At 33.8% G+C, this 18,429-nt stretch overlaps 1 protein-coding gene across 38 annotated transcripts in view; it reads right to left on the bottom strand.

The window, feature by feature from the left end:
- VPS13B (vacuolar protein sorting 13 homolog B) overlaps positions 1–18,429 on the bottom strand; it is an 857,597-nt gene that overhangs the window by 389,306 nt on the left and 449,862 nt on the right. For 36 of the 38 annotated variants that reach the window (XR_012416560.1, XR_012416558.1, XR_012416559.1 and 33 more), the window contains one exon: positions 7,093–7,296. Coding sequence is in view for 32 of the 38 variants with exons in the window: in XM_073999176.1 (XP_073855277.1) it covers positions 7,093–7,296 (204 nt within the window). In the remaining 6 variants the exon portion in view is untranslated. Of the gene's footprint in view, positions 1–5,023; positions 5,186–7,092; positions 7,297–18,429 lie in introns of those variants that run through there. The other 2 variants (XM_073999195.1, XM_073999194.1) reach the window with 1 other exon arrangement.

Genomic DNA, 18,429 nt, shown 5'->3' with positions numbered 1-18,429 from the left:
CAGTTTAGCTAGTTTTCCCCAGGAGAAAAAAAAAAAAAACATACACCTTAGAGAAAATCAATTACTAACATTCTTTTTTGGTTTGAAGGGTTACTATAGAAACTAAACATACTACTCAATTTTTCCCTTTTTTCCCCTCTGGGACCCATATTTTCTGCCAAAATTTTGAAATACGCTTTAACACAGTAAGAGATAATATTAAGTGCTACTAAAATTCTAGACCATTCAGGCTAGTACTAAGCAAACAATATTAAGATGGCAGAAATGTGCTCTTCTAAATCAGAAAATAAGTACCGAATAAAACATGTTTAAAAACATTTCGATTTACTTTCTATCCCCTCCCTCTACATTTTAAACCAAATACATCAGTTATCAACATATTCAACAGTTAAAAAATTAAATACAATTTCTGGTACTCTATGAGTTTTAAAATGCTTTTTCAAGTGCAAGTCATATAACATGCATACAATTTCTTCAAGGGAAAACTATTTCATTAAAAATTAATCAACCCCTGTGCACCAATGTTCAAAGCAGCATTATCCACAACAGCCAAAAACGTAGAAACAACCCAGATTTCCCGCAACAAAGAAACAGATAAATTTAATGTGTTACATGCATACAATGAAATATTACTCAGCCATAAAAAGGAATGGAATTCTGATACACACAAGGAAAGGAATGAGCCTTAAATATATTACACGAAGTAGAATAAGCTAGATACAAAAGTACAAATACCATACGATTCCTCTTATATAAAGTACCTAGAATAGGCAAATCTATAGAGACAGAAAGTAGAATAGAGGTTACCAGGGATGGAGGGAGAGGAGAAGATGGAGTTGTTCGATGGGGATAGAGATTCTATCTAGGATGATGAAAAAGTTCTAGAAATAGATAGTGGTTATGCTACGCACTGTGAACGTGCCTAATGCCACTAAATTGTACATTTTAAAATGGTTAAAATGGTAAATTTTACCATGTGCATGTTTTACCACAATTTTAAAAAATCACCAAATAAGTTAATTGATAGTATTGAGAAGTTAATATGTACAAGGAGAGTGAGATTAAAAAGACTAGTTCTTAGGCCGGGCTTGGTGGCTCAAGCCTGTAATCCCAGCACTTTGGGAGGCCGAGACGGGCGGATCCCGAGGTCAGGAGATTGAGACCATCCTGGCTAATATGGTGAAACCCCGCCTCTATTAAAAAAATACAAAAAACTAGCCGGGCGAGGTGGTGGGCACCTGTAGTCCCAGCTACTCGGGAGGCTGAGGCAGGAGAATGGCGTAAACCCGGGAGGCGGAGCTTGCAGTGAGCTGAGATCCGGCCACTGCACTCCAGCCTGGGTGACAGAGCGAGACTCCGTCTCAAAAAAATAAATAAATAAAAAGACTAGTTCTTAATAAGAAATTTTAACACCAGCAATATGGAGACTAAGCTGAAATGAACATTTACCATTTGTACTACCACAGCACAGATATTCTGGATAAAATGTCAGGTGAATTTAATACCGAAAAGTGCTACATATCTTTTCTTTGGCCCTCTAGATCTACTCTCTATGCTTCACTACCCTGTGTGCTTGGGAAGTTAATCTATATGAACAATACGAATGGATTTCCTGGTCCTCTGTTTTTTTTGGGTTTTTTTGTTTTTGTTTTTGTTTTTTTCTTGGCTTCAGTCAATGAGAAACAGTGGAGACAGAAGTGGAGAATGAAGTCTGGGTATTTATTCCCTGTTCTGATAAACTCTCTTTCCTGCCCTTTAAGCCCACTGGTGTCAACAACTGCTCCAGGGTACTCAATCATCTCCTGTTAACTGAGATTTCCCTTCCCAGTTAACATCTTTGTCCTTTTACTAAATTCTCTTAAACTGTCCAATTTCAGACTACCATCTTTTTCTAATACGATAGCAAAACTTGAAATAAAGACAAACACTATGGTGTCAGAAATGAAGAGGCAACACAAAGTCAGGGTAACAAGTGGAAACAGTCCTTGGTGGTATATAGAAGTGTCAAACTCAGATAAGGGTGGAGGGGTTGAGCAATGGTGTTTTAACACTCATTCAGGGACTGCAGACGTGGTCTAGAGCCTGAACTGGGGAGTTCTTTGCATAAAGCCTGGAAGGAAACAGAGCTGCTTTTTAAGCAAAAGATACACTAGACACTAGGCTTCAGCAGGCTAAGAAATGCCATGAATGTTTTTCAGATTCCTAGGACAGAGGAGAGGTGAAAGTAGGGGCATGATAAAGTCATTCATGGCTGAGCAGGATGGCTCACGCCTATAATCCCAGCACTTTGGGAGGCCGAACACCTGAGGTCTGGAGTTCCAGATCAGCCTGGCCAACATGGTGAAACTCCATCTCTAGTAAAAATACAAAAATCAGCCGGGCGTGGTGGCAGGCGCCTGTAATCCCAGCTACTCACGAGGCTGAGGCTTGAAACCGGAAGGCAGAGGTTGCACTGAGCCGAGATCACACCACTGCACTCCAGCCTGGACAACAAGAGTGAAACTCTGTCTCAAAAAAATAAATAAATAAAATAAAAAATAAATTATGAGAAACTAATTGCTATTATTTGCTTGTGTGGGATGTCATGTGTACTACTTAGATGATAAGACAAACCCTTGTTGGTAAAGAACCTAAAAACTGCTGAGGGTTCCCTGAAATCTCTAGAACCCTGGCAAAAGCAAATGTCAAAATGCTCTGTAGGGACAATTCTACAACAAAGGGCACATAGGAATCACACAGAAAAATTAAACTGTTGAAGATGAGTTCACAATAAGATATTACAAACCACATGAGAAAATGAACCAGAAAAAGGGAGAGTCAGCAGATATAACTAACAAAAACTTGGCATCTCCAATAAATGGAGTTAAGAAAATCTAAAAAGACTATAAAGGAATTATTTTTAAATGTTAAGAAATAAAAGAATGAACAATATGAAGGGGAGACTATATATATACTTTTTTGTTTGTTTGTTTTAATCTATTCAAAAGACTTTATGCTTCTTTGAACATAGCATTCCTGGAAAGCTCTAGAAGTCCTTCTCTCCTCCTGGTAACCATTGTCCTGATAATCTTTTGATTGTAAGAATATTTTCTATTAGCCACACTATCATGTCAACAACAGAACTATCTGTTAATGGATTTAAATATAGAATATATCTGTTGTGGAAAGTTATAGCAGTACTTCCCAACCTTCTTCATATAATTGCATATGTAGGAAATGTTATTTGTATCTGTGGTAAGCAGAAAAATCTCCACGGCATTGAAAGCTTCATTCACCCTGGACCCACCCAAAGACTCTAAAGGCCAAGGTAATCCATGTCTCAGCATAGCTGTGACACATCTCATGGTATTTCAGCGCACTGGTTAGCAAGCTCTGAGTTGTAATTCCTCTTTCATAAATACGTTCTTAATATTTTTATTGCCTTATTAATACGGTGTTAGTGAATTTAAATAACATGGTTACACTGAAATAATTTTATAATTATAGCTCCTTCCTCCTTCGTTATAACAAAATGATATAACAAATAACAGCATAGGGCTACTATGGTACAGCATTTGATTAGTGTGGCAGAATCTTCTTCTGCCCAGGGCTAAGGAGAAAATTAAAAGTTAAATTGAAATGACAAAATTAGCTAACCCTAATAGGGTTTCAAAAATCTGTTAACGAGTTACACAAAGCATATTGCGGACTGACAACTTGCCTGCTCTGTTGTGAGTAAATCCTAGTGTTGTTCGTGACTTCACAAGAGCTGGAAACATAAAATGAAGACTCACTAAATTGAAAATGTTTAAATGGTACCGTGTATATAGAAATTTGCCTATACTCATGGCCTAATGCAAAAATCTTATGAAGGAGATTTGTATTAGCTTTCCCTTTTGAACTATTCACTAAACTAAGTACTTTACAAGCATTATCTCTAGTTTTGTTTTTTTTTTTTTTTTTTTGAGACAGGACAGAGTCTTACTCTGTCACCCAAATGGTTATGATATGATGATCAATTTTAAGGCACTGATCTAACTTTACCTTGCAACCTATAAGGAGGTGTCTGTCAATTGAATATTTCATGTTTAATTTCTATTCTTGCTCTCAAAAAATATTTATAGGTAGATTAAGATTAACTATGTGTGCATCTGGGTTTAAATTGACCTCTTTCAAAATTAGCCAATAAATGATAACATAAGAAAATATAGTCATTGTTTTCATTCAGTAGCGAAGAGTGAATAACCATCTTCATAATAGTGAATAACCATCTTCATAAAAATCGTCCTGCCCTTTATGAAAAACAAATCAGCTAAATTATTTTAAGGTACTTCTCAGCAAACAACCTTCCCAAGTGGATTTCAAATTGATATTGGACTAGTAGTAATCACCTTTCTTCTGGACCACACTATATAAATAAGAGAAGAGGGTGCATTTTGAAAACATGTGCCACTTTCCCATCCACCTTCCCCCAGAAATCCATTTCTATGAGCTGCTTTACATGGTCTTTTTTGAATATTAATTTATGAATCTTTTGCATTAAAATTTTATCATTATCAGATCTTTCAAATCTGATACAGATCAGATTAAATCTATAGATAGTACAAAACTAACAAATCTACTACAAGCATTTTCATTACTTGCCTTATAACCCAATCAGAAAAAAATCCTCAACTTTCTAATTTGAAATTAATTTCAGTCATATAAGGGTATTATTAAAATCAGAATTTACTTTTTTATAAGCAATTTAGCAAAATTTTCCCCTTAACTTCTTCACTTTGGCTGGTGAAGATACTATTCTTCTAGTATGTATTATTATACATCTACTAAAACAAAATTGTTACTCATGTCTTACTCATTTTTAACCATCTCAAGTGTTATTTTCTCTACAAAATAGCCACAGACCTCTTAGAATGAATTTATTAATCCTTCCTCTATAAATGTAAGGCGTGTTTATTTTTATTACATCTCACATCAGGGTCACCATGTCCTTTTGCATTGTTTCTACACTGTAGAATCCTAGAGTGTATGATTCAAACTATACCTTGTATGAATGGCAGTCTCTAGATGTATGACCAAAAGCTGTCACCATTTCACGTGAGCCCTGTCTTTCCTGGACTTGAAATATCTTTTAAATGCTTCTTTTAAAAAAACACATTTCCAAAAGAGTTGAGTGAGCACTCCAAAATGGATGTCATGTTCCTCTAGACATTCCTGTAAACACAGTACTTAGAAAACAACTGTTTAATGGAACATTCTCCTTTCAGCCACTAAAATGTCTCTAAGATTTAACTGCATTTATCAGCTTCATTTGTACTATCTTTGTCTAGCAACTGATTACCTTAAACTTTGATTACTCTACCAAAGGATTTCACAAAACGTATTTTGTAAAGCATTAATAGGCAAACTGAGAAAGATGAGGTTTTGGTTAAATAAGTTTGGAAACTGCTGTATTCAATAGCTTTTTTACTGAAGGAATTCTAAAAGATTTTGTATGCTAATAACATTGGAAATCTTCAAGAAAGAATTCATTGCTTTTACTCTAGAAAGGATATGTCCCATTAACTCGATATGGGCTCATTTCTAGACTTCCTATCTCTTCCTCATTTGGGAAGAAAAAAGAAAAAAGAGAAAGAATAATCTTATCACCTGGGTTACTGTGATTCTTAAGATTTGGAATGGGCAAGATAGCAAAGTTGCTTGTACAGGGGGTTAAATAGATGTACTCTAAAGTGTTAAATGCCTTACAGCAGCTGAAATTTGCCCTTTAAACTGAATTTGTTTGTTTTTACTGATTTGTAAGATGAAAGAAATTAACATCCCCTTTACTTGATTCTTATCGCATTCTGTATTTTGCCAATAGCTTTATTTCCAGAGGAAATGGTGTCTTTATGCAGAAACAAAAAAACATAACTTCTACCTCCATCTACTATAGAACAGTAGTTCTCGTTGGAGAAAGTTCTGTCCTCTAAGCAATGTTTTGGAAATGAATGGGGGTATTTTTGGTTGACTCAATGTTTGTGTATCATTATTAGCATTTAAGGGTTAGGAGTTAGGGGTTCAAGAGATCCTGTGTAGAACAGGGAAGTCCTGAAAAATGAAGGCTGTCTCATATATATTCATATAGGTGAAAACCCTGTTTATAAAGTGTTTTAAATCTAAACATATTTTTCTTCATTTTTGCATGATTTTAATATACATTAGATATTCCAAAATTTAACTACTATAATGAAAGATTGAACTATGTTTTGTTTGAAACTTTACCAAGAGTTTCTCACTAGTTTAGAAAATCATGTCACCAACAGCAATACCACTTGTGGTGTTAAATATAGACCTGTACAAGTCTATTTACAGCCATCATAATTACAGTAATTGCACGTGACTATTCCATTATGTCTTCTAATATAGTCATGCCCAGGCATTTACATATTAAAGTACATATTACTATATATTAATTACTTTCCTTTTATGTATGCTTTACAGTTTAAGACATTATATATTTTTGAAATTATATGTATATGTAAGTTACATTATTTTTCATTTTCATTTCTGGTTATGTTTTTTATTTTCACTTCAGGATGGTAAAGGAGGCATTATAAAATATTTCTTATACAAAAGAGGTACTGGCATGCTAGGTTAGGATGTTAAAAAGAAAAAGAAAAATTTTTACAATTGGGAGGAAGAGGAGAGGGCACTGGGTCTGACAGGGTCGAAAACCACTAATCTAAACCAGGTGACCAGATAATAATAGTCACCTGGTTCAAAAAAGGTGTAGAGGAACAGAGATAGGGAGAGGGGAAGCATGAGTCTCTTTTTCACTCAGTTTCTACATTTCCATACTTCTGAGGAAACATACCTTTACTGTGTCTCAGTTTTCACCACTTCACAGAGCCGGCACTATTCTGAACTACCCCAGAAGCTGCTGAAAGTGATTTTAAAAAAAATTCTTGTACCTGAAAGGAATATACAGTCACTGCTGCCACAGCTCCTCTTGAACCTTCAGAATCTATCAGTTTTCACAGTAGTGAGGTTATCTTCATTTTAAACCATGATCTGGAAATCTGTGTTATATATTAACCTTCATTTTGTAACAGGATTTTCAAAAACACTTACCTCAGTAGTAGTCCCAATGTCAGCAGATGGGCTGCATGTGCTGGTATCTGGAGGAGCCGTGCCTATACTGCTTCTAACTGGAGAAGTAGGAACAGGCCCTGCCATGGTCTCTGGAGAGGTTGTAGATAGGTTGAGATTGCCTCTCTTCTGAATCTTATTCCAGACCTTATTCATGGTATCAGTTAGTTCATAGAAAAGCTGGACCTGAGAGCATAAGAAAAAAAGAAGAGAAAACAAGTCTATCAACTTCCAGTTTCAAACCACTAAAATAATAATATGAGAAAATTAACTATTCCAGAGAAATAAAATTTATAAACAAAACTCTACCAATGCATCACTGATCACTATTAACTTCCACTTGAAATTTGCTTCACACTCACATGGTGATATTTAATAATCAACCTAGCATTCCCGTGGATTAAAACCACAGTAATGTAAGCACAGCTTATTAGCAAACAGTAGATTTATTTCAATATATGAATAATAGAACACATATAAATGCCTCTCGACCAGAGGACAGAATCAAAATTTAAAAAAAAAGGCATTCTAGTAAATGTAATTATTTAATGTAATACAAAATAGCTACCATCCTTATTTCTAAATAATTTCCACATCTAAATTTTCTCTGTGTTTCCCAGGAATAAATCTGAAACTGGATTTCTTGTCCCACAAAACAATTGAAAAAGAATGATATAACATCAAATAGTAAAAGGCAAATGTTACATATGAGACTTTTTTATAGATAAAGAACATATCCAACTTACTATTCCCAAAGGATATGTCATTCCAATATTCAGAGAAAAACTGTTTAACTTGCACATTGTTTGACTGAGTCCTAAGATATTTATGCAAGATTTCATAAATAAGCATTAATCATGAAATCTGTATGACAATGTAGTGCCATATACTGTATAAAACAAGCCCAGGAAGAAAAAATGCAAACACAATATATAAGCAAATCCACAGCTGGACACCATATTCTGCTTGCCATTTAAAAAAAGTGAAATTCTCATATTTATAAAAAGTTTCAGCCCCAGGAAACATCCAGATGATGAAGCTGGCTTCTTATGTGGGCAGAACAGATGCATAAAAACACTATTGTCAATCCTCATTTGATATAAAACAGCACTTGGGTGTACAATTTTCTCCTGTTTTTTTGCGTAATGAAGTTTCAAATCTCAGGTTATAGCTATTGTTGTTTAAAAGTAATCTAGCAGGTAAAAATCTGATTAAAAAGTTCTTTTAAAATATTTGTTCAAATTCTTCTGTCCTTCATAATTATGAATGTTTCTCTCTACAGAGAAACAACTTTGTTGCAAACCAGTTTTTAAAAATATTATTTTGCTTTTTCTTAAATAATTAGAACGGATAAAGAGAGCACAAACAACAACAACAAAAAGCCATAACAGGTTATAAGTATTTGTAAGGGTATTTATTTAAGAGAAATGATGCTGCTTTTATTGTCACTACTTCTGATTCCTTTAAGTGTTAGCAGTAAAATACTGTGCCTGAATGGCAACGAGTACACTGTGTGTTTAAACTGCCATGCAAACCATGACATAAACTTTAAATGTATTTTTATTTTCAAAGAAGAAAGTTGCTAACAGAACTCAGACTTTCCAAATTTGGAGGTTTAAAGAAATAAGGCAAAAACATCTAGGATAAATGTTCAACTTTTATCCTTCAAGTTGTGCTAAAACACTATGCCAAGTAGAGCCACAATGAACTTCCACTTCCCATCTTTAGAATGTCTAAAATTAAAAAGCCTAACTATATCAAGTATTAGCAAGGACGTACAGCAACTAACGCTCTCGTTTTCTGTTGGTAGGAATGTAAAATTTAGAATACAATTTGACGGTTTTTGAAAAGAGCATATAGCTACCGTATATGATCCCACCCATTTCACTCCTAAGTAGTTTCCTAAGAAAAATGAAGCCTATGTCCACACAAAGTTGTGTACACAAATGTTCATGGCAGCATTATTTGTAATAGGCAAAAATTGGAAAAAATCCCAAATGTACATTGACAGGTAGTGAACAAACTGAAGTGCATTCACATGACAGGATGCTGTTTAGCCATAAAAAGAAACTATTGACGCATGCAACAACGTGAATTAATCTCAAAATAATTATGCAGAATGAAAGAAGCTAGGATAAGAAAAACATGGTATGAATCAATTTATAGAGAATCCTAGAAAACAAAAATTAGTCTATAATGACAGAGTCAGTGGTAGCTGTGATGGGGAGGAATGGGAGAGAGGACTACATAAGAACATAAAGAAACTTTTGAAGATGTTAGACTGTGGGCATAGTTTCATGTGTGTATGTACGCCAAATCTTAACAAATTAGATAATTTAAGCATGCAGTTTATTGTATATTAAGTATACCTCAATAAAACATTTTTTAAAAATCTCTAAAAAATAAATACCATGTGAGGTGGCTTTATGTGAGTTCTGTATGAAGGTGACTTAATATCAACAATGTCTTGTGTATTGAATGCTGACCGAATAAAAATATGTAACGTTATTTTAAAAAAATTTATTCACACACATTTTTTCATTTAATCTATAGCTGTTCAGAAAAAAGATTCAATTTCACTGGAGAGGCTGAGAAAGGCCTCAAGAAGATATATTCCTGAAAGAGAGACAGGATTTAAATGAGTACAAAAAGTCATTCTACTCAGAAGTACAGAATGAACAAAAGCCAAGTGCAAGGGATGATCAAGACAAGATACAGGGCTGATGAGGAGTCCCTAGAGAGGAAAGGCCCAGGAGTATCAGGAGACAGTGTCAAAACAGAATCACTAAAGGCAGAGAGGAAGAAGGGAAGAAGAAAAACCATGGATATACAATGTCAGCGGAAATCAAGGAGAAACAGAATTTCACCAATCAATTTAGTGATCTGTGTTGAACAATGCAGAGCTCTAAGTTAATACAATCTTAGAAAAACTATTTCATTTGGTATGTAGGTTGTTACTAACCATTAAAACTCAGTTTTAAAAAGTTTTTTCTTTTTTTAACACAAAAATAACTTTTCACATAAAAGATTACAGTTTAATTGTCCAGTTTAATTTTGTTTAAAAGTTAAAACAAAAATCAAGAGCTCAGGCCAGGCGTGGTGGCTCATGCCTGTAATCCCAGCATTTTGAGAGGCCAAGGCGGGAGGATCACCTGAGGTCAGGAGTTCAAGAGCAGCCTGGGCAATATGGTGAAACCCTGTCTGTACTAAAAATACAAAACATTAGCTGGGTGTGGTAGTGGGTGCCTGTAATCCTAGCTACTTGGGAGGCTGAGGCAGGAGAATTGTTTGCACCCGCGAAGTGGAGGCTGCAGTGAGCCGAGACCACACCATTAAACACCAGCCTGGGCAACAAAAACGAAACTCTGTCTCAAAAAAAAAAAAAAAAAAAAAAAAAGAATCAAGAGCTCAGAGAAATTAAAAATGGGTGAGTGGTGCAAGGATACAAATCCAGTTTTGTCCGAACTCAAAGCCTGTGTTCTTATACAGCAATGCCAAATCCCATTCCCTTGGTAAAAATTGATCAACATAAGAGCAATAAAAACATTAAATAAATGAATAGAAAACTGGCATAAATCTGTTATTTCTCTAGTTCTACATACTTACAGACCCCAAAATGCTAAGACAGTGTTGTATTCCTGTGAATGCCTATAAGAAAACAATGTATCAGTTTGTTGGCCAAAGGTAAACAGAAGTTTTATCACATTTAAAAAAAAAAAAAAAAAAAAAAAAAAGATCCTATGGGCTTTATTTTTTCTTTTTCTTTTTTTCTTTTTTTTTTTAAAAATAAAGACAAGGTTTTGTTATGTTGCTCAAGTGGTCTCAAACTCCTGAGCTCAAGTGATCCTCCCATCTTAGCCTACTAAGTCGCTGGGATTACAGGATAGGCTCATTTAACTTTGGAATAAACATAGTATTTAGAGTCTGAGATACTAGTGACTAAAGACATTAAAGGAAACACGGTAACTTTGGTCACATAGTTAAGATGAAGGGAAGGGATAACAGAAATCTCCTCCAGTCACTAAAGCACCAAATATTCAACCAAGATAAATATACAGTGTCTAAGAACACTAAACGGCAATGAAAGTTCCAGGACTAACAGACAGACAGCAATGTCTGATACAATAATAAATTTGCTCTCAGCCTACCTTACATACATAGCCTTCTCTATTTTTAAAGTACATTAACTATATGAGGGTTCTGTATCTAGGCAACAATGAAATAAATTCAATAGTGTACAAGGGTCACAATTCTGATGTCATCCTAATGGATACGCCAAAGAAAGGTATTTAAGTAGGAATTATTTCCACAAAATGTAATCAAGAAGCATACACACTGGCTACAGTCAAAATCCCACAAACCTGACCGTATACCTCAGTATGCAAACTTAATGGGTCTATACAATATTCTGAGAATAGACTCACAGCTTTTAGCCCAATGGTATAAAAAGGACAAGAAGTATTCATTTGCACCTCATCCTTACAACAAATATATTTTAAAAACAAAAAGCAAACAACAAAAACAGATGGATTAATGAGAAAGCACAAGAAAGAAATTTTGAGCCATTAATTTTGAAAGAAAAAACAGTAAGACATTTTAGGATTCTATGGTCATGTGTATATCTGCGCTCATTTTAGGGGTCCATGATACTCCTTTTAAGACAGGATACCCAGAAAATAACAAGGAATATATAGGTATCTTTGACTATGAAAGATTAAACATTTCTGGCAAAAGATGTCAAACAGTTTAAAGGCAAATCAACTGCATTACAGTTATAAGGTTTGTATTTATAGAGTCTAAAGAAAGCTTTTACAAATTGCTAAGAAAAATGAATTTAATAGAAGACTGGCTAAATGATATGAATTAACAAATCACAAAAGAGCAAATTCACTGGACAATAAACATGTGAAAAAATGCTCAATCTTATTAGTAATTAGGAAAATATAAATTAATGTAAACTGTCAATTCACGAATGAGCAAATTCAATGGCCAATAAACATTTGAAGAGATGCTCAGCCATCGGGTGTCATTTCCTTTTAGCATGAAAATTGTTCTTTAGTACATCCTGTATGCAGTTCCTAATGGTGAGTCTTTTCTCTGAAAATGTTTTTCTTTAGTTTCCATTTATAAAAGTTATTTTTTGCTTAATTAATAACTTCTAAATTGATTGAGACCTTTTATTTTTTTTATTTCCCTAAAGATGTTCTTCTGGCCTTCATGGTTTCTTATGAGAAATAAGCAGTTAATCAAATCTTAGTTCCCCTGAACGTAAGGTATTATACATGTATTTTCTTGTGATACTTTCAATATTTGTTGTTTACTTGCGGCTTTCAACAGTTGGATTATGAGGCATGTAGATATCACATTCTTTGCGTGTTTGTTTTATTCATCTTCATGTCTGCCTTACACGTAGTGCTCAGTAAGAATTTGCTTACTGCATATGGCAAAAAAAAAAATCAAGCCATCCTTCGGAGTTCTGAAAGCATCCAAAGAGAGTCTGGAAGCATAAGCTAAAGCAATCACTCACAACAAAGAGGTTTATTTAGAGACTCATGTTTTGTCATTACAATTTAGGTTAATCTGTCACTTGAAGATATCAAGGAGTATTAATCCCTAACCAAATCTTTTAATTTATATAGATTCTTCAGTGCTGTTATGTTGTGGTTTCACATCTCTTCAGGAATGTTGCTACATTTCACCAGGGATGTTCATACCAATTTGTAAAGAGGGTCTCACATTTTAATCAAAGTCAGTCTACACTAACAAAATGATATTCATATAACATTTCAGTGTTTACAAAATATTTTCATAAATATTTCAGACTTCCCAACAACCTTGTGATCAACTTTGGTTACATCACGTGGTGACAATTGAACACAATTTTGTTTATGAGGATTTATTGAGTAACTCCAAGGATTTTATGAGATTTATAAAGTAGAATTACATAAAGAGATAAGAATTATTACATTTTGGGTAAAAATGAACTCTCGGTACACAAGGTTCATTCAGCCTTGGAGCAATTCTAGAAAAAAGGTCCTTGGTATCAGGAGAACAGGAGAAAGGAGGCACTGGGAGCCAGGTGGCCCTGGAAGCCAGATAACTGAAGAAAGAACAACAGGGAAGGAGCAGACATAGGAAGGAAATACAAGGCCAAACACAAGCCCCATCTAGCTGATGACTTTGCTTAGAGCTGGTTTGTATTTAAACAACAACAAAATCTGAGCTCAGCTCCAAACAAAGTGGGTATCTAGAGAATATACCCAGTACTCTAGTTTTGAGCCAAAGTATTAGATTTACTAACACCATAAAAATCACAAAACTATTAAGTATCTCAAAGTAAATTTTAAAAATATGAATAAGAGTGGAGTCTAAGAATTTTTTTTGTGTTAGCTAGGATAGCTATGGATAACTAGAACATGTGGAGAAAGACTATCCTCTCACAGCTACAATGATCTTTTTTCCTAAGTTATAAGGACTTTGGTAGATAACTCCAAGTAGCACGGGGCTGTCTATTATATGTAGCTTTAGAGAGAGACTGAGCTACCACTAACTATAAACTATGACCTCAGAAAAACAACACTTCTATATCTTCCAAAAATATCATCATATCCCTTTGTAATAGGTCCTCTTCCTGTCACCCTCTCTTCCTTCTCTCTTCCTGTCCTGCTTCCAGGCAACAAGTAACCTACATTTTATCACTATATATTAATAGTAATCTGCATATCTTAACACTTTATGTAAATGGAATTATACAGTAAGTACTCTTTTTCCACCTGGCTTCTTTCAGTCAGCATAATGATTACAAGATTCATCAATGATCTCGCATTTTATCAATAATTCAGCCCTTTAATGGCTGACTAGTATTACCTCAGTATGAGTAGGCCATAATTTTTTTACTAATTCACCTGATGATAAACATGTGACCTGTGCCCCGTTTGGGGCTATACAAATAAAGCTGCTATATACTTCTGTGTAAAAGACCTTTTGTGGACATACGTTTTTGTTTCTCAGAGGAAATATATAGGGAGAAATGATTGGGTTGTATGCTAAGTGTGTGCCGAACTTTTTCAGAAATTGCCAAGGGGTTTCCAATGTTGTTACATCATTTTTACATTCTCACACGCAGTGTACGATGAGTTCCAGTTGGTCCACATGTTGAGTCTATCATTTATTTAAGCCAATCTAATAGGTGTGTATTTCTATTTCTTCATGATGTTTTTACCCCTGATAATGATACTGGGCATGTTTTCATATGCTTATTGACTATTCAAATAAATATTTTGTGAAGTATGTGTTCAAGTCTTTTCCCCATTATCTGTCTTTATGTTTATCATTTATTGTTCATCTTCATGTTATTGAGTAGAATTTTTAGGCCAGGCGCAGTGGCTCACACCTGTAATCCCAGCACTTTGGGAAGCCGAAGCAGGTGGATCGCTTGAAATTGGGAGTTTGATACCAGCCTGGTCAACATGGTGAAACCCTGTCTCTACAAAAATACAAAAATTAGCCAGGTGCGGTGGCGCACACCTGTGATCCCAGCTACTCAGGAGGCTAAGGCAGGAGAATCACTTGAACCCAGGAGGAGGTGGTTGCAGTGAGCTGAGATCGCATCACTGCACTCTACCCTGGGCAACAGAGGGAGACTCTGTCAGAAAGAAAAGAAAATGAAAAAGAAAAAGAAAAAAAGAGAAGAGAAGAGAAAAGAAAAGAGAAAAACAAAAAGAAAAAGAATATTTAAATATTTTGGATAACAGTCCATTGTTTGAAAAATGTCTTGTAAATACCTTCTCCAAATGCCTGGCTTTCTGCTATCTCAATGTGTCCTTCAAAAATTATTGTTTTTAAACTTGATTATGCCCAATATCAAGATGAATAAGCCATCAACGATTTGAGTCTTCCAAACTATGAGAAGATATATCTATTTATTTCTTTTAGGCGTTAAGTTTTCTCAGCAATGCTTTATGGTTTTCAGGATAGAGGTCTTAGGTATCTTTTGTTAGATTTATTCATTTATGTTTCTTGGATTTAGTAAAGAGTGAAATTGATTTCATTCCATTTTCCAGTTGTTTGCTGCTAGTACATAAAAATACAATCAGTTTTAATACATTAACTTTGCCTCATAAAAGCTTGGTGAGTTTTGTTAGTTTTAGTAACAGTTTATTAGACTCCTTTGGGGTTTTCTATAAAATATGTTATATGTAAACAGTTTTACTTCTTCATTTCTTATCTTTATATCTTTTATTAATTTTTCTTGGTTTATTGTAATGGTTAGGAACTCTAATATGATACAGAATAAAGCTGAAAGCAGAAATCATGGGTTTTTTCCTGATCTCAGTGGGAAACAATTCAATATTTTACTATTATGTATGATATTTACCATTGTTTTCCCTTATATGATCTCTATAAGTTTGAGAATGTTACCTCCTACTTGTAATTTGCTGAGACTTCTCATCATGAATGCATGTTGAATTCTGTCAAACGTTTCACCTGAGTTTATTGAGATGATCGTATGATTTTTCTCCTTTGTTTTGTTATTATGGTAAATTATATTGAATGACTTTTGAATGTTAAACCAAACTTGCATTTTTAAGATAACTCCTAGTTGGCCATTATATATTATGCTTTTTAGATATTGTTATCTTTGATTTGTTAACATTTGGTTAAGAATTTATGTATCAATTTCATGAGGGATATTAATACCTAATTTCCTTCTGTTGTAAAATCTTTTTGAAGTTTTGTTATTAGAGTTATGCTACCTTCATAAAACCAGTTGGGCAAGGATGCTTCAGCCATTATTTCTGGGAAAACATGTGTGTAACATTTATGTTATTTTTTCCAGAATATTTTATAGAATTCGTCCATCTAGATTGGAAGTTTTCTCCATGGGAAAGTTTTTGACATCACATTCAATTTTGTTAAAAGATATACAGCTATTTGGATTTGCTCTTTTCTTCTTGTGTCAACTTTGACGGAATTCTTTTCCAATGAAAATTTCCATTTCATGTAAGTTGTTGCATTTGTTGGCATAAAGTTGTTCATTATTCTTTTATTACGCTTTTAATGTTATCAACAACCCTTTATTCATGATATTAGTAGTTTGCATTTTTTCCTCCCCCTCTATTATTTCAGTACAGCTACGGAACTGTCAATTTTGTTGATCTTTTAAAAGAACCAGTTCACGGTTTTAATTTTCTATCTCTTGCTCATTTTTGTTAACTGTTCCATTCATCTCTGCTCATATCTTTGTTATTTTCTTCTTTTTACTTACTTTGGGTTTCTCTTGTTCTTTTCTTAGCTTTCTAAAGTTGAACCTTAAATGGCTGATTAAGATCTTTCTTCCTTTCTAATTATGTCTTTAAAGTTATATTTCCCTCTAAACACTGCCTTAGCTTATCCAGGTTTTTTAGTGTCATTCAATATTTTCTAATTTCCCAAATAATTTTGTCTTTGTTCCACAAATTATTTAGAAGCATGTTGTTTAATGTCCACATATTTAAAGTTTTTCTAGCTATTTTATTATTATTAATTTCTAATTTGACTGAGGTCAAATAATACTTTCATGTGATTTTAATCCTCTTAAAAATGAGACCATGTACACCTGTAAAAAAGTGCATCCTACGATTGTTGGATATACTGTTTTATAAATGCCAATTAGATCAAGGTGAGTTCATAGTATTTTCATATCTTCTAGATCTTCAATTATTTATTTTTAATACAGTTGTTTTATCCACTACTGAAACAGGTGTTATAAAAATTTCTTACTATGATTCTAGAATTATCTTTTCCCTTCATTCTGTTAATTTTTGTTTCATTTCACTCTATCTATGGTAACATGCTTTTTATTTATTTTATCTAAGATTAAAATAAGTAAGTCCAGTCTTCTTATGCTGACTGTTTGTATGGTGTATCTTTCACTATGCATCTATTTATAATCTGTTTCTTTATATTCAAGTAAAATACAATGTTAGGAATTATACAGTAGCATCTTGCTTTACTTCCAACTACAGATCTTTGCCTTTTACTTGGAGTGTTTTGAGCGATAATTTGTTAACTTTCTCTGTAAAGGGCCAGAGAGTAAATATTCTAGGCTTTGTGGGCCATACTGCTCTTTTATTCAATTCTGCAAGTATAGCATGGCAGAAACCATAGACAATATGTAAAAAATGAGTGTGGCCAAATTTGGCTTATGTGTATTAGTTTGCAGATTCCTAATTGAGACCATAAATATTTCATGTAATTATTAATGTATGTGGCTTAGCTCTATTATTTTATTTTTTGTACTGTTTTACCCTCCATTTTTTGTTCCTTTGTTACTTTTTCCCAACTTCTTTTGGCTTCTTTGAATATTTTTTAGTATTTAATTTTAATTCCTCATTGGCTTTTTGGCTTTATCCTTTGGTATTTTTGCATTTTCTTATTACTTGGGCTAAGAGAGTAAAACATACGCACCTAATCTTTCAGTCTACTTAAGAGTTTATATTGTACCACTTCATATGATATGTAGAAACTTGGCAACCATAGATCCTTTTACTCCATCTTCCTCTAGCCTTAATGCTATAGTTGTCTTGTATGTTACATCTACATACACTGAAAAAACCAGCAGACAATGTTATGCTTTTTGCTTTCAAGCATCATACATATTTTTAAACAGTTTTTTAAAATTATTTACCCAGCTGTTTACCCTTTCTGTTGGTTTTCCTTCACTCCTGAAGATCTAATTTTACATCTAGTATCATTTTCCTTTACCCTGAAGAATTTCCTTTAGCATTTCTTGTAGAATAGAGCAGCTGGTGACAAACTTTCTTAGCTTCCCTTCATCTAAAAATGGGTTTATTTCTCTTTCATTTCTGTGGGGTATCTTCACTAGGTTAACAGTTCTTTTATGTTAGCACTTCCAAAATATTGTTCCAATGTCTTCCGTCTCTTACGATTTTTAATGAGAAATCTATTCTCATTCAAATGATTGTTTGCTTATATGGAATGTGTCTTTTCCTATAACTGCTGTCAAAATTTTTTAAAATTTATCATTGATTTTCAATATTTTAATCACAATGTGTCCCAATGTTTGTCACTTTGGGTTTATCCTGTTTGGGATTAGGTGAACTTCTTGGACGTGTAAAAGACTATCTCTTTCCCCAAATTTGCAAAGTTTTCTGTAATTATTTCCTCTTTTTTTTTTTTTTTTCTATCCCAATCCTTTATCTCCTCTCCTTCTGAAACTCCAAGTAGAAAACAACACTAGACTTTTCTATTCTATAACTATTGGAGCGCTGTTCATTTTTTAAAAAAACCTTTTTCCTTTCTTTTTCAAATTCAGTA

The sequence above is a fragment of the Macaca fascicularis genome, chromosome 8 (assembly GCF_037993035.2).
Source record: "Macaca fascicularis isolate 582-1 chromosome 8, T2T-MFA8v1.1".
NCBI classification, from domain to species: domain Eukaryota; kingdom Metazoa; phylum Chordata; class Mammalia; order Primates; family Cercopithecidae; genus Macaca; species Macaca fascicularis.
This window is presented reverse-complemented; position numbering and strand designations above follow the sequence as displayed.